Raw genomic sequence first — 15249 nt, forward strand, 5'->3', positions numbered from 1 at the left:
CACTTCCTTCTTTCACCTCATTTTCCTTTTCCATTCCTTCCTGTTCTCCTTTTTCTCCCTCTCCTTCCTCCCCCAACTCTTCCCATCCTCTTCCTCTTCGGTTCTTGGCTCCAAAATGGCTTCTGCGACTTGATCCCATCTTCCTCTTTCTCATTGATAAGTGTGAACCATCATACTCCTCCTCCTCAGCTTGTCTGAAATGATCTGATTTATCGACCTGTGGGACCAGGGATTCCATTTCTTGAGACCTACCCTGGTTGTCATTAAGACTGAATGCAAAATCAGGACTTTTTACTAGGAGCATGTGTTCCTCTGATTGGTGATGGTCACTACTAATGACAGTGTCTTCTTCCTTCTCCAACACCAACACCTCTTCCTTCATTTCTTCAATTGCAGATCCTTTCTCCTCTTTACTTATTTCTGCCTCTGTGCCTCCCTCCTTTATGTGCCTTTCTCCTCTCTCTTCCATCTCTTTATCCCCATCTTGTGCCTGAGGACTCTTCGTTGCAGAATCCATGTTTTGATCTTTTGGTATAATAATGGATTCTTCTGGAGAGGACTGTTTCTTGAGAACACCCTCTTCCTCTTCTTCTCTGGCTCCCACAACCTCCTCATATGTCTGCCTAACCTCTGGTTCTCCTCCTCTTCCTTCATTCATCTCATTTTCCTTTTCCATTCCTTCCACTTCTCCTTTTTCTCCCTCTCTTTCTTCCCCCAACTCATCCCATCCTCTTCCTCTTTGGTTCTTGGCAGCAGAGCGGCTTCTGCGACTTGATCCCATCTTCCTCTTTCTCATTGGTAACTGTGAGTCCTCATGTTCCTCCTCCTCAACTTGTCCATAATGTTCCGATTGGTCAAGCTGTGGAACTGGGGATTCAGTTTCTTGAGATCTACCCTGGCTGTCATTAAGACTGAATGTAAGATCAGGACTTTTTCCTAGGAGCATGTGTTCCTCTGATTGATGATGGTCACTACTAATGACAGTGTCTTCTTCCTTCTCCAACACCAACACCTCTTCCTTCATTTCTTCAATTGCAGATCCTTCCTCCTCTTTACTCAATCCTGCCTCTGTGCCTCCCTCCTTTATGTGCCTTTTTCCTCTCTCTTCCATCTCTTTATCCCCATCTTGTATCTGAGGACTCTTCATTGCAGAATCCATGTTTTGATCTTTTGGTATGATAATGGATTCTTCTGGAGAGGGCTGTTTCTTGAGAACACCCTCTTCCACTTCTTCTCTGGCTCCCACAACCTCCTCATATGTCTGCCTAACCTCTGGTTCTCCTCCTCTTTCTTCATTCATCCCATGTTCCTTTTCAATTCCTTCCTGTTCTCCTTTTTCTCCCTCTCTTTCTTCCCCCAACTCCTCCCATCCTCTTCCTCTTTGGTTCTTGGCCGCAGAGCGGCTTCTGCGACTTGATCCCATCTTCCTCTTTCTCATTGCTAACTGTGAGTCATCATGTTCCTCCTCCTTCATTTGTTCAGAATGTTCTGATTGGCCAAGTTGTGGAATTGGGCATTCAAGTTCTTGAGATCTGCCCTGGTTGTCATTATGATTGAAAGCAAGATCAGAACTTTTTACTAGGAGCATATGATCCTCTGTTTGGTGCTGGTCACTTGCAGTGACACTGTCTTCAATCAAACTTTGGTGTTTTATGCTGTCAGCTTCACTTTTGAGTATTATAGTTTCTGTCCTTCCTAGGGTTACCTGTGTGTCTTGCTCAGTCTCTGTTTCTCCTGCAAAGATGGAACCCTCACTTTCCCGAGGCTGATCCGAGATCTCAGATTGATGAATGGAACTTACAGAAGTTGGAGCTAATTCTATTTCCAACTTTTCCTCCCTTTCTTCTTCCTCCTTATTCCCCTGCTCCTTCTCCAACACCAACACCCCTTCCCTCATTTCTTCAGTTGCAGACCCCTTCACCTCTTTACTCAATTCTGCCTCTGTGCCTTCCTCCTTTATGTCTCTTTCTTGTCTCTCTGCCATCTCTTTATCCCCATCTTGTGTCTGAGGGCTCTTCATTGTAGAATCCATGTTTTGATCTTTTGGTATAATAATGGATTCTATGTGCAAGTTATTCTCATCTTGAGAGGACTGTTTCTTGAGAACACCCTCTTCCCCTTCTTCTTCTTCTCTGGCTCCCACAACCTCCTCATATGTCTGCTTAACCTCTGGTTCTCCTTCTCTTCCTTCATTCATCTCATGTTCCTTTTCCATTCCTTCCACTTCTCCTTTTTCTCCCTCTCTTTCTTCCCCCAACTCCTCCCATCCTCTTCCTCTTTGGTTCTTGGCCGCAGAGCGGCTTCTGCGACTTGATCCCATCTTCCTCTTTCTCATTGCTAACTGTGAGTCCTCATGTTCCGCCTCCTCAACTTGTCCATAATGTTCTGATTGGTCAAGATGTGGAATTGAGGATTCAGTTTCTTGAGACCTACCCTGGCTGTCATTAAGACTGAATGCAAGATCAGGATTTTGTCCTAGGAGCATGTGTTCTTCTGATTGGTGCTGGTCACTTGCAGTGACACTGTCTTCAATCATCCTATGGTGTTTTATGGCATCAACTTCACTTTCATGTCCTATGTTCTCTGTCCTACCTAGGATTACCTGTGTGTCTTGCACAGTCTCCATTTCCCCATCAAAGGTGGAATGCTCAATTTCCTGAGGCTGATCTGAGATCTCAGGTTCAAAAATGGACGTAACAGAAATTGGAGCTGATTCGATTTCCAGCTTGTCCTCCCACTCTTCTCCCTCTTTATTTCCCCGCTGCTTCTCCAACACCAACACCCCTTCCCTCATTTCTTCAATTTCAGACCCCTTCTCCTCTTTACTCATTTCTGCCTCTGTGCCTTCCTCCTTTATGTCTCTTTCCCATTTCTCTTCCATCTCTTTATCCCCATCTTGTGTCTGAGGGCTCTTCATTGTAGAATCCATGTTTTGATCTTTTGGTATAATAATGGATTCTATGTGCAAGTTATTCTCATCTTGAGAGGACTGTTTCTTGAGAACACCCTCTTCCCCTTCTTCTTCTTCTCTGGCTTCCACAACCTCCTCATATATCTGCTTAACCTCTGGTTCTCCTTCTCTTCCTTCATTCATCTCATGTTCCTTTTCCATTCCTTCCACTTCTCCTTTTTCTCCCTCTCTTTCTTCCCCCAACTCCTCCCATCCTCTTCCTCTTTGGTTCTTGGCCGCAGAGCGGCTTCTGCGACTTGATCCCATCTTCCTCTTTCTCATTGCTAACTGTGAGTCCTCATGTTCCTCCTCCTCAACTTGTCCATAATGTTCCGATTGGTCAAGCTGTGGAACTGGGGATTCAGTTTCTTGAGATCTACCCTGGCTGTCATTAAGACTGAATGTAAGATCAGGACTTTTTCCTAGGAGCATGTGTTCCTCTGATTGATGATGGTCACTACTAATGACAGTGTCTTCTTCCTTCTCCAACACCAACACCTCTTCCTTCATTTCTTCAATTGCAGATCCTTCCTCCTCTTTACTCAATCCTGCCTCTGTGCCTCCCTCCTTTATGTGCCTTTTTCCTCTCTCTTCCATCTCTTTATCCCCATCTTGTGTCTGAGGACTCTTCATTGCAGAATCCATGTTTTGATCTTTTGGTATGATAATGGATTCTTCTGGAGAGGACTGTTTCTTGAGAACACCCTCTTCCACTTCTTCTCTGGCTCCCACAACCTCCTCATATGTCTGCCTAACCTCCGGTTCTCCTCCTCTTTCTTCATTCATCCCATGTTCCTTTTCAATTCCTTCCTGTTCTCCTTTTTCTCCCTCTCTTTCTTCCCCCAACTCCTCCCATCCTCTTCCTCTTTGGTTCTTGGCAGCAGAGCGGCTTCTGCGACTTGATCCCATCTTCCTCTTTCTCATTGCTAACTGTGAGTCATCATGTTCCTCCTCCTTCATTTGTTCAGAATGTTCTGATTGGCCAAGTTGTGGAATTGGGCATTCAAGTTCTTGAGATCTGCCCTGGTTGTCATTATGATTGAAAGCAAGATCAGAACTTTTTACTAGGAGCATATGATCCTCTGTTTGGTGCTGGTCACTTGCAGTGACACTGTCTTCAATCAAACTTTGGTGTTTTATGCTGTCAGCTTCACTTTTGAGTATTATAGTTTCTGTCCTTCCTAGGGTTACCTGTGTGTCTTGCTCAGTCTCTGTTTCTCCTGCAAAGATGGAACCCTCACTTTCCCGAGGCTGATCCGAGATCTCAGATTGATGAATGGAACTTACAGAAGTTGGCGCTAATTCTATTTCCAACTTTTCCTCCCTTTCTTCTTCCTCCTTATTCCCCTGCTCCTTCTCCAACACCAACACCCCTTCCCTCATTTCTTCAGTTGCAGACCCCTTCACCTCTTTACTCAATTCTGCCTCTGTGCCTTCCTCCTTTATGTCTCTTTCTTGTCTCTCTGCCATCTCTTTATCCCCATCTTGTGTCTGAGGGCTCTTCATTGTAGAATCCATGTTTTGATCTTTTGGTATAATAATGGATTCTATGTGCAAGTTATTCTCATCTTGAGAAGACTGTTTCTTGAGAACACCCTCTTCCTCTTCTTCTCTGGCTCCCACAACCTCCTCATATGTCTGCCTAACCTCTGGTTCTCCTCCACTTCCTTCATTCATCTCATGTTCCTTTTCCATTCCTTCCACTTCTCCTTTTTCTCCCTCTCTTTCTTCCCCCAACTCCTCCCATCCTCTTCCTCTTTGGTTCTTGGCCGCAGAGCGGCTTCTGCGACTTGATCCCATCTTCCTCTTTCTCATTGCTAACTGTGAGTCCTCATGTTCCGCCTCCTCAACTTGTCCATAATGTTCTGATTGGTCAAGATGTGGAATTGAGGATTCAGTTTCTTGAGACCTACCCTGGCTGTCATTAAGACTGAATGCAAGATCAGGATTTTGTCCTAGGAGCATGTGTTCCCCTGATTGGTGCTGGTCACTTGCAGTGACACTGTCTTCAATCATCCTATGGTGTTTTATGGCATCAACTTCACTTTCATGTCCTATGTTCTCTGTCCTACCTAGGATTACCTGTGTGTCTTGCACAGTCTCCATTTCCCCATCAAAGGTGGAATGCTCAATTTCCTGAGGCTGATCTGAGATCTCAGGTTCAAAAATGGACGTAACAGAAATTGGAGCTGATTCGATTTCCAGCTTGTCCTCCCACTCTTCTCCCTCTTTATTTCCCCGCTGCTTCTCCAACACCAACACCCCTTCCCTCATTTCTTCAATTTCAGACCCCTTCTCCTCTTTACTCATTTCTGCCTCTGTGCCTTCCTCCTTTATGTCTCTTTCTCCTCTCTCTTCCATCTCTTTATCCCCATCTTGTGTCTGAGGGCTCTTCATTGTAGAATCCATGTTTTGATCTTTTAGTATAATAATGGATTCTATGTGCAAGTTATTCTCATCTTGAGAGGACTGTTTCTTGAGAACACCCTCTTCCCCTTCTTCTTCTTCTCTGGCTTCCACAACCTCCTCATATATCTGCTTAACCTCTGGTTCTCCTTCTCTTCCTTCATTCATCTCATGTTCCTTTTCCATTCCTTCCACTTCTCCTTTTTCTCCCTCTCTTTCTTCCCCCAACTCCTCCCATCCTCTTCCTCTTTGGTTCTTGGCCGCAGAGCGGCTTCTGCGACTTGATCCCATCTTCCTCTTTCTCATTGCTAACTGTGAGTCCTCATGTTCCGCCTCCTCAACTTGTCCATAATGTTCTGATTGGTCAAGCTGTGGAACTGGGGATTCAGTTTCTTGAGACCCACCCTGGCTGTCATTAAGACTGAATGCAAGATCAGGACTTTTTCCTAGGAGCATGTGTTCCTCTGATTGGTGCCGGTCGCTTGCAGTGACAGTGTCTTCAATCATCCTATGGAGCTTATTGCCATCAGCTTCATCAACATGCACTATATTGTCTATCCTCTCATGGGGCACCAGAGTGTCCTCTATGACCTCCATTTTCTCTGCAACACTGGAATCCTCAAATTGCTGAGGCTGACCTGAGGTCTCGGATTCGTAAATGCAGCTGACAGAAGTGGGAGCCATTACTATCTCCATCTCTGCCTCCATCTCCTCTTCCTCCTTACTGCCCCGCTCCTGCTCCATTACAGACACCTCTTTGTTCATCTCTTCAATATCTGATCCCTTCGCATCTTCTCTCTTTTCTCCCTCTGTGCCTCTCTCCTCTGTGTCTCCTTCCCCTTTGTCTTCTATCTTTATCTCTCTGTCTTGTGTATATAGGGTCTTCATTGTAGAATCCATGTTTTGATCATTTGATATAATGACAGATTCTATGTGCAAGTTATGCTCACCTTGAGAGGTCTGTGTCTCAGACATTTGGATGGCAGATTGAGTATTTAAAGGTTCTGCAAGCAACTCTTCAGAGGTCACCAGCTGATCAGATTGACCTGAAAATAAGTTATTATCAGAGTCCTTGCTTTGGTCTGTAATCTGGGCTTCAGTGCACTCTAGCATTTGAGTGTCATTGGTTAGTTCCTTGGGATGGACGGTAAGGGTATCTTCAAGTTGAGGGCAGCTCTGTTGTTGGAGTGTCTCAGAAGGCAAATTGTTCTCTTCCCCTAAAGATGTAACCCCTTCGATCTTTCCCTCAGAGTGTGTTAAACTCAAAGTCTGCAGATAACTGTCCTCCTTCTCTGTCTCTCCCCTAAATGGTGCCAGATCTGGGTTTCCCTCCAGTCCAGACTCTTCCTCCATTATCTCTCCTGCATGTTCATCTTTATTCCATTCTACTCCCTTTCCTTCTGCTATGCTCTCTGCCATTTCTGCTGTGATCACATGTTCCTTTATCCTTTCTTGCTCTTGCATCTCATCCCTCTCTCTTTCTGCTTTTCTCACCTTTGTCTCATATTCCTTTACTTCACTATTAGTCTCTTCCTCTTTTTCCCTGTCCTCCTCTACTTCATTATCAATCTCCCTTGCCTCTTTTCCTCCTCCACTTCCTTCATTCATCTCATTTTCTGTTTCCTTTTCCATTCCTTCCTGGTCTCCTTTTTCTCCCTCTCTTTCTTTCCCCAACTCCTCCCATCCTCTTCCTCTTTGGTTCTTGGCAGCAGAACGGCTTCTGCGACTTGATCCCATCTTCCTCTTTCTCATTGGTAACTGTGAGTCCTCATGTTCCTCCTCCTCAACTTGTCCATAATGTTCTGATTGGTCAAGTTGTGGAATTGGGGATTCAGTTTCTTGAGACCCACCCTGGCTGTCATTAAGACTGAATGCAAGATCAGGACTTTTTCCTAGGAGCATGTGTTCCTCTGATTGGTGCTGGTCACTTGCAGTGACACTGTCTTCAATCATCCTATGGTGTTTTATGGCATCAACTTCACTTTCATGTCCTATGTTCTCTGTCCTACCTAGGATCACCTGTGTGTCTTGCACAGTCTCTGTTTCCCCATCAGAGGTGGAATGCTCAATTTCCTGAGGCTGATCTGAGATCTCAGGTTCATAAATGGACGTAACAGAAATTGGAGCTGATTCGATTTCCAGCTTGTCCTCCCGCTCTTTTCCCTCTTTATTTCCCCTCTCCTTCTCCAACACCCCTTCCCTCATTTCTTCAATTGCAGACCCCTTCACCTCTTTACTCATTTCTGCCTCTGTGCCTTCCTCCTTTATGTCTCTTTCTCCTCTCTCTTCCATCTCTTTATCCCCATCTTGTGTCTGAGGGTTCTTCATTGTAGAATCCATGTTTTGATCTTTTGGTATAATAATGGATTCTATGTGCAAGTTATTCTCATCTTGAGAAGACTGTTTCTTGAGAACACCCTCTTCCTCTTCCTCTTCTTCTCTGGTTCCCACTACTTCCTCATATGTCTGCCTCACCTCTGGTTCTCCTCCACTTCCTTCATTCTTCTCAGTTTCCCTTTCCATTCCTTCCTGGTCTCCTTTTTCTCCCTCTCTTTCTTCCCCTAACTCTTCCCATCCTCTTCCTCTTTGGTCCTTAGCAGCAGAGCGGCTTCTGCGACTTGATCCCATCTTCCTCTGTCTGGTTGGTAAGCGTGAGTCATCATGCTCCTCCTCCTTTATTTGTTCTGATTGGTCAAGTTGTGGAAACGGGGATTCAAATCCTTGTGATCTTCCCTGGTTGTCATTAAGATTGAAAGCAAGGTCCGGACTTCCTGGGAGTATGTGTACCTCTGTTTCTTGCTGATCGTCTCCAATGACACTTTCTTCAGCCAAATTACTGAGCTTTTTACCATCAGCTTCATTATTGTATACTATAGTCTCCGTGGTTTTGAGGGATAAATCCTTTGCAGTCCCCATTTCTTTTGCAAAACTGGTATTCTCAACTTGCTGAGACTGATCTGAGATCTCAGATTCATAAGTGGAGCTGACAGAAGTGGAAGCTATTTCTATGTCCATCTCTTCCTCCCTCTCGTCTTCTTCCTTCTTTCCTTGCTCTTCCTCCAGTCTCATCACCTCCTCCTTCATTTCTTCATCTCTCATTTGTCCCTCTGTGCCTCTCTCCTCTATGTCTTCTTCACCTCTATCTTCCTTTTTGCTCTCTGTGCCTTGTGCATGTGGGTTCCTCGTTGTAGATTCCGTATTTTGATGATTTGATATAATGTTGAATTCAAGGTTCAAGTTATTCTCATCTTGGGTCTCAGGGATCGGTTTCTTGAGAACGCTCACATCTTCTTTTTCTCTGACCTCCACTACTTCCTTACATGTCTGCTTCACCTCTAATTCCCCTCTATCTCCTTCATTCATCTCATTTTCTCCCTCTCCTTCCTCCCCTAACTCACCCCCACCTCTTCCTCTTTGGTTCTTTGCAGTAAAGCGGTTTTTGCGCGTTGAGCCCACCTTCCTCTTTCTATTTCTTGAGTATGACTCATCATGCTCACTCTCCCCTGGATGTCCAAAATGTTCTGATTGGTAGAGGTGTGGAGTGGGGGCAAATTCTTGAGACATGACCTGGGTTTCATTGGGATTCAGAGAAAGGTCAGGGCTTTTTTCTGTAAGCAGTTTTCCTTCAGCTTGGTGGCGTTGGGCTATAATGACATGTTCTTCCACCCTACTGCCAGCCCCCTCCTCTTTTCTTCCCTGTACTTTCATTTCTCCTCCACCTCCTCCATCTATTGCTTTTTTCTTTTCTTTTTCCATTCCTCCCAGTTCTCCTTTTTGTCCATCTGTTCTCTCCTCCCTCTTTTCTGCCTGCTCCATGACATGCCATCCCTCACCTATGTCTGACTGCTCACTTGCCCTGCCAAAGGCTTTACGAGTGGACCCCATCTTTCTCCGTGTTTTTGTGGATCCCAAGAGAGACACATCTTGTACACTGCCCTGAGAGGACAAAGTGTTCGCAGACCCATCTAATTGGGCTTCATCTACATGGGAAAAATATTTAGAGAGCTCCTGGGGTTGGCCATTGGTGTCCATCTCATCTTTGGCAATGGAGCTGTGTTCTGTTGCGGATTTATCTACACATTTAACAGTTTGAGACTCTGACGTGGAAGGGCTGCATGCAGCATTCTCCGACTGGTGTTGATGGGCAAAAGGAGCAGTGCACTCTTGCTCTTTCTGGGGTGCTGAGGCTTGTAATCGGAGAACATCATCCAAAGACGAATCTGCAGGCATGTTGTAATGTGTTGGTGTTGTGGAATCTGTCATGACAGAGGGAGTCGTCACTTTTAAACAGACTTCAGCTGGGCTTGGTGATTGGTTGAACAGTACGGATGAGGATGTGTCACGTAATGGCAGGGGCTGAAGAGAGGGCAGCAAGTTTTTTGATTGCTTGTCATCCACTTCATGGGGAGAGACAGTCTCGGCTCCTCCGCTTCCCTCCTGCCCCATCCCCTCAGTTTCCCTCTCCTCTTCTTGCATTCTTTCCATTCCCTCAGTGTCTCTTTCAGTCCTCTGGTTACTGTTGCCACGGGGACCCCTTCGTGTGGAGCCCATTCTTTGGGCTTTTCTTGACTTCTTGCCAGACATGTTAGTTTACAAAGGCTGCCTAAAGTGGGACAAAAATGTAATAAAATTAGATTATGGGTTCTATCACAAAAACATACTGAAATTGGCATATTTACATGTTTACAGTATATTTAGGTTGATATGTGGTTAATACCTCACAGCTTATTAAGTGAATATGGGGCTCTCAAGAAGTCTTCACACTGAGTATCAGAAGTAAGAAGCTAAGTTTAAGATAACTTTATGATAATATGATATCATAACCATTTTTCATGGCATTTTTTTGGGAACTAAGCTGCTAAAGGATCTTTCCAACCTCATCCAATAGTCTTAAGTGTAAAGAACATAATTGTCCATAATATTTTTGTTTATTTGTTAAAAAATCCTTGAGAATTAGCCTGCCTATAAGACAGCAGTGTGAAGTGAAGGCTTACCCAGATGACAGCACATTTGTTTAGAGTTCTATTAAAAGAGTGTCATCACAAAAATTGAGGGTGGCATTTTGGTCATAAGAAAGGGCAGGGGATCATTTGTTAGCGAGGAAATTGTTTTTGTGAATTGATGCGAACAGCAGAAATGGTGCTGAGCCAAGCTACAGGCAGCACATACCCCACACCTAGCACCAAAAGGTAAGTCCTTTTACAGGTTCTCAGTCCTCTCATAGCTGTAGAACCATCTATCCTTATTGAAACTCAGACACGGTTTCATAAGGCTACATGATTAATGCACTTGATCTCTTTACACTCTTTCCCATTACTTGATCTGAAATCCTGCCTTATTCCCAGCGATGTACATGCTCAAGGGCACAGTTCCTTCATATCTGAACCTAAACACAATGCAACCTCACGATACCTGTCTGTCCCTCCCCTTTGCAGTTACACATGCAGTCCCCTATCTGCGTCTATTTGACGGGGTGGAATGAGCTTCAGATAGCGAATAGCAGAGCAGAGGCCATCTAGCCATCTCCCATCACATCCCTGGAGACCCACCTCTGCAGACTACTCAGTCATACCTCAGATCCTTCCCTTACTTGTGTAGGGAGCTGGCAGGGTAAAGCTCCGTTTAACGTCAGGTCCAACTGATTCGAACAATGTCTAGATAAATTCAGGGTTGCAGTGCATGTCTGAAAGGGGCTCCAGATAGCCACCATCTTCATTGTACTATATGTGACACGTAGCTAGTTATCTTAAAATAAACAAAACATCTACAATACTGCTAACATACAGCGTGTAAAATTTCGACCATATCAGCTCTTTCTGTTTCACAAAATGCCCACAGACAATGTGAGGAGGATGTAACTACAGTTCTTGGGTTTAAATGATCCACTAGAGTTTTCATCTGCTTATGTCAGTCTGCACAATCTTCTCTACCATAGACTGTGTAACTGACAGGCATCAACCATTATGCCTCCAATATTTCCCCAGGAGTATGTTTTCACCAATTGTCAGCATAAATATTGCATTCACTTTATTTTCAAGCAATGTAGTGGCCAAACTAGAAAAAAACTCATCTTGTTCAACTCATGAATTTATAACACACCATATATGGTAAAGTGGCTTGCAGATATGCAAATGTGAATGTAATTGTTGCGCGTGTCATGTTGCCCTGCACATCTGACCATGGATACAAAAAGCAGGGGAAAGCATAAATGACAGTGTCCCGGTTTGTCAGACACTGATGTGCACCATTCATAGCACATCTGCACAGTAGCACACCTGCAGGAGAGATGGTTCGACTCTACCCTTCTAAAAATGAGTATGATTGTGTGCTCCCACTGACACATGAGTATGGTCTTCAATACTTACTAAACACCGGATTAGTTTAAATGTCTTCATGCTTCGAATATTCAGGTGCAAGGGGCTTGCTACAACTGTTACAACTACTTTCACTAACAAGTTCCCAAATTTAGCATACCACAAAAACGAAGAAAAAAAAACACAATGATACTGCATTTGTACAAAAAAGGCATTTGACCGACTTATGTGAAGACCAAGCTAGCCTTCATAAAACAAAACCCTAACCTGCCAGCTCACATAAGAGAGCCTAGCAGTATCTGATAATTTGACAGCACAGCGTGTTTCGCTCATCTCCTAAAATACACCAGACATTTAAACAACCACATGTTTAAGCATGTCCAACCACAGTCACGCATACTCCTCAGTGGCACTGTATTCACAAGAAATATTCCACTTAACTGATGACCGAAGATTAGCCCTTAAATCTTGAAGGGACACTACTTATCAAATTAATTTTTGTTCAGTTCACAGAATGCATAGAACCTCGGTGGGAATAGAGAGGACGACAAAATCAACTGTATTTACATCTACGTCACATAACATTAATAACAAAGAAGGGCTTGAACAACAACAACGGAACAAACTGGCTTTCCTGGGGATTTCATTGATGTTTCTCTTCCAATCTGACTTTGACTGTAAACTTTGCCAAACAGAAGATCGTTGGCGGGTGTGGCAATGCTTCTTTGAGGATTAGGCACTAATATCTATGCAGATTTTTATTGGGACCTTATTTGGAATCTTAACAATGCATATCAATGCCCACCTGCTGCGTGTCAGTATATATTATGGGATTTTCAAACACGAATATGACATTTACATCTATTCACTCTGTCAGGAGACACTCGTATCCAGAGTGACTCACAAATTAAGAGCAGAAAAAGTGCATCTGATAAAAATCACAAGAACAACGGTCCATACCAAACATGACAGACCACATCCGAAGATGTGTCAGTCTGTCACACGGTACACTGATGACTGGTGTTATTGCAATACGTGCATGACTTTATTTTGTGTTATATGATGTTGCGTATTTTTGTATAATTAGTAAGGCTTGAACGATAAAATCCTAAAAATGTTTTCAGTTATACATTCTATCATTATACCACCATGTGTCTCTGTAGCTGCCAAAGTGCAAGTACTTGTGAAAAAAATAACAATTCTGACGCAGAACAAGAATGAAAAAAAAACATTGCATCAACTAATTAATTTAATTATTTAACAGAATCGTTTCTTAGTGGAAATGATGTTTAGAGAACCCTGATTGTATTTACTATTGGTTAACAATCACATCAAAACCGCTAATTCTTTTTGCATGTCAGCTGAGAAGACAAAGCTCCATTTGCCAGTTTAATTACGTATGCAATGACAGAGCTCACATTTCTCATATTACCCACTTATTCTGTAGAATATGGACACAATCCTGACTGAAATACATTATTCAACAGTACGAAAGTGGCCCACCTGAAATACTTGTAACCTTTTGTTTAAAAGACCAGCTCCTTAGCAAAAACAACACATGGATGCTAATGTGATGCCATATTCAAGAGACTTCACATGAATTCACACAAGTCCTGCCCTCTCCAAGACAAGCTGCACTGAGCTGCAAGACAACGTCAAGGGTGCTGTCACATCAATATTCGTTCATGTGGCTGTCAGCATGACTGTCAGCACCAGAGAGACTTAGAAAACAGAGTAGTGCAAGTGCATATATTAAGGCCACGTGTGTCGCAGTGCATACAGAAAAGGTCAGACCACATCTGAATGTGTGTCAGTCTGTCCTTCAGTGACACCACAGCAAAACCCAGAGTAACAACACAATGCTGCGTATAGTCAATATCCGTCCTTAAATTTAGCTCAGAAATAACTTCAAGCGTTACTATATTTAATTCACAAACACAGTTTGGCAAAGTTCAGAGATCCCCCAGTTTTTATTTTTTAAAAATTGAGTGTGTTCTGAGAAAAAGTCATTTACGTTTATTTATTGGTCAGGCTTAAGCACATATGTTGACTGGAGTCAGGAGGAAGCGACGAGGACTCACCTACAAAACTGGCAAGCCCCTCTGTCTCTCAGGCAGCATCTGTGTTGAGCCCTCAGCGAAGCACATTTTCTCACTGTGCCTCATATCCGGCAAATATACTAATTTTCTTCTCACCAATGGTAGATTTCCTTTCCACATAGCCATGGTAACAAGCATGGACTTCCTGTGCGATTTTGACACCCTCCTACTGCTGTTTAAAAAGAACCTGCTTTGTCAGCCTCCGTCTTCACTTCAGCTAAAGTTTGAGCAAGGCTATCTCCATTTTTCTGACATGAAAGCATTTAGTTACTAGTTGTCTTGTGTTCAAACAACTTCTGTTGAATTCTGCAATTACATGTTATTGGAGATTATTATCACCACAATGCATGATGTGGCCATATTACACAGAAAGATTGATGTCTGCAAAAAGAGGTCTACCCTGTGTTATATTACCTTGTTCTAAACAGGAAATGGTAGACAACACATATCTTCTGTATATATGACATTGGTTTCACACTTTGCTCTAAGTGAAAAAGCAATCATACATACATGGCTTTATTAAAATATTTCAAAAGTAAAGCTCTTTAACCAGTGCAACACTAACAGCAGACTTAAATCCACTTCCTGCCTTATACAAGGCAAGCACTCTGAACAAAATCCTGGATCCAGCTTTTGTCCTTTCTCACTGTCCCAGTTTTACTGCTTTTCATTCATATGATTTTTAGACTCATCTTGTCAGCCTGTGTGTGATGAGAATCCGCATGTGAAATGTCAACTGCCAGTCACCTAGTAAAGCATGGCTGTTCAAGACGGGCTTCCCCTTCACTTTGTACTGGCTGTGGAATAATTTACTCAGACCAGCACATTGTGGTTAATTGCTCAAGTTTAACATCAATTTGAAAGGCCTTCACTTCCCACACCAACTTCTCCCTTGGCTTTCCCCCATCTCATTTACACAACCTCTTTGGTTTACAGCATTGTCATTAGCAGCTCTGTCATAGTGTTGGGCAAGATCAAACAATAAATGTGTGACCCTGGAAGCTTCTTCACCTTGTCATGGAACAGGATGACTGTTTTGACTGTGCATTTCTTTTAATGTAAACTAAAACATACGCATATACATGTGCGTATCTGCGTTGAATCGTATACTTATCTGCTTTAACACCTGTACAGGGGTTCATTTAGTCTTTTAACTATGTTGGATGGCCTGTCCCCAATTGCAGCATCTTAAATGGGCCTAGTGTGGGATAATAGGGACGGAAAGATCAATATATGTGCTGAATACATAAAGGTCTCTTCATCAAGAGTAAGAACAAGGAGTAGAAGGGAGGGAAGATTATATACAAGAATATGTATTGGACGCACTTTATAGTGTACTATTTATTTATTTGTTCATTTATTTATTTACACGCCTCAAGGAATAAACAGAACGAGAACGCTTGGAAATCTGCCTTAGCTTGAACCAAGAAGAGTTACATCCCTAGTCTGCCATCTCTGGCACTCGGTAATGCATATAAAT

General features: G+C 43.3%; 1 protein-coding gene across 1 annotated transcript; it reads right to left on the reverse strand.

Moving 5' to 3' along the window:
* Positions 1–2337: 2337 nt before the first annotated feature.
* LOC118780326 (trichohyalin-like) lies at positions 2338–13816 on the reverse strand. Its single transcript, XM_036532761.1, has 4 exons — positions 13752–13816; positions 5410–9959; positions 2603–4518; positions 2338–2385 (listed from the first exon to the last, which is right to left on the reverse strand). The coding sequence occupies exons 2-4, from the start codon at positions 9938–9940 to the stop codon at positions 2338–2340; spliced, it is 6495 nt and encodes a 2164-aa protein (XP_036388654.1). The 5' UTR covers positions 9941–9959; positions 13752–13816.
* Positions 13817–15249: the final 1433 nt, after the last annotated feature.

This window comes from Megalops cyprinoides, chromosome 7 (genome assembly GCF_013368585.1).
Source record: "Megalops cyprinoides isolate fMegCyp1 chromosome 7, fMegCyp1.pri, whole genome shotgun sequence".
NCBI classification, from domain to species: Eukaryota; Metazoa; Chordata; class Actinopteri; order Elopiformes; family Megalopidae; genus Megalops; species Megalops cyprinoides.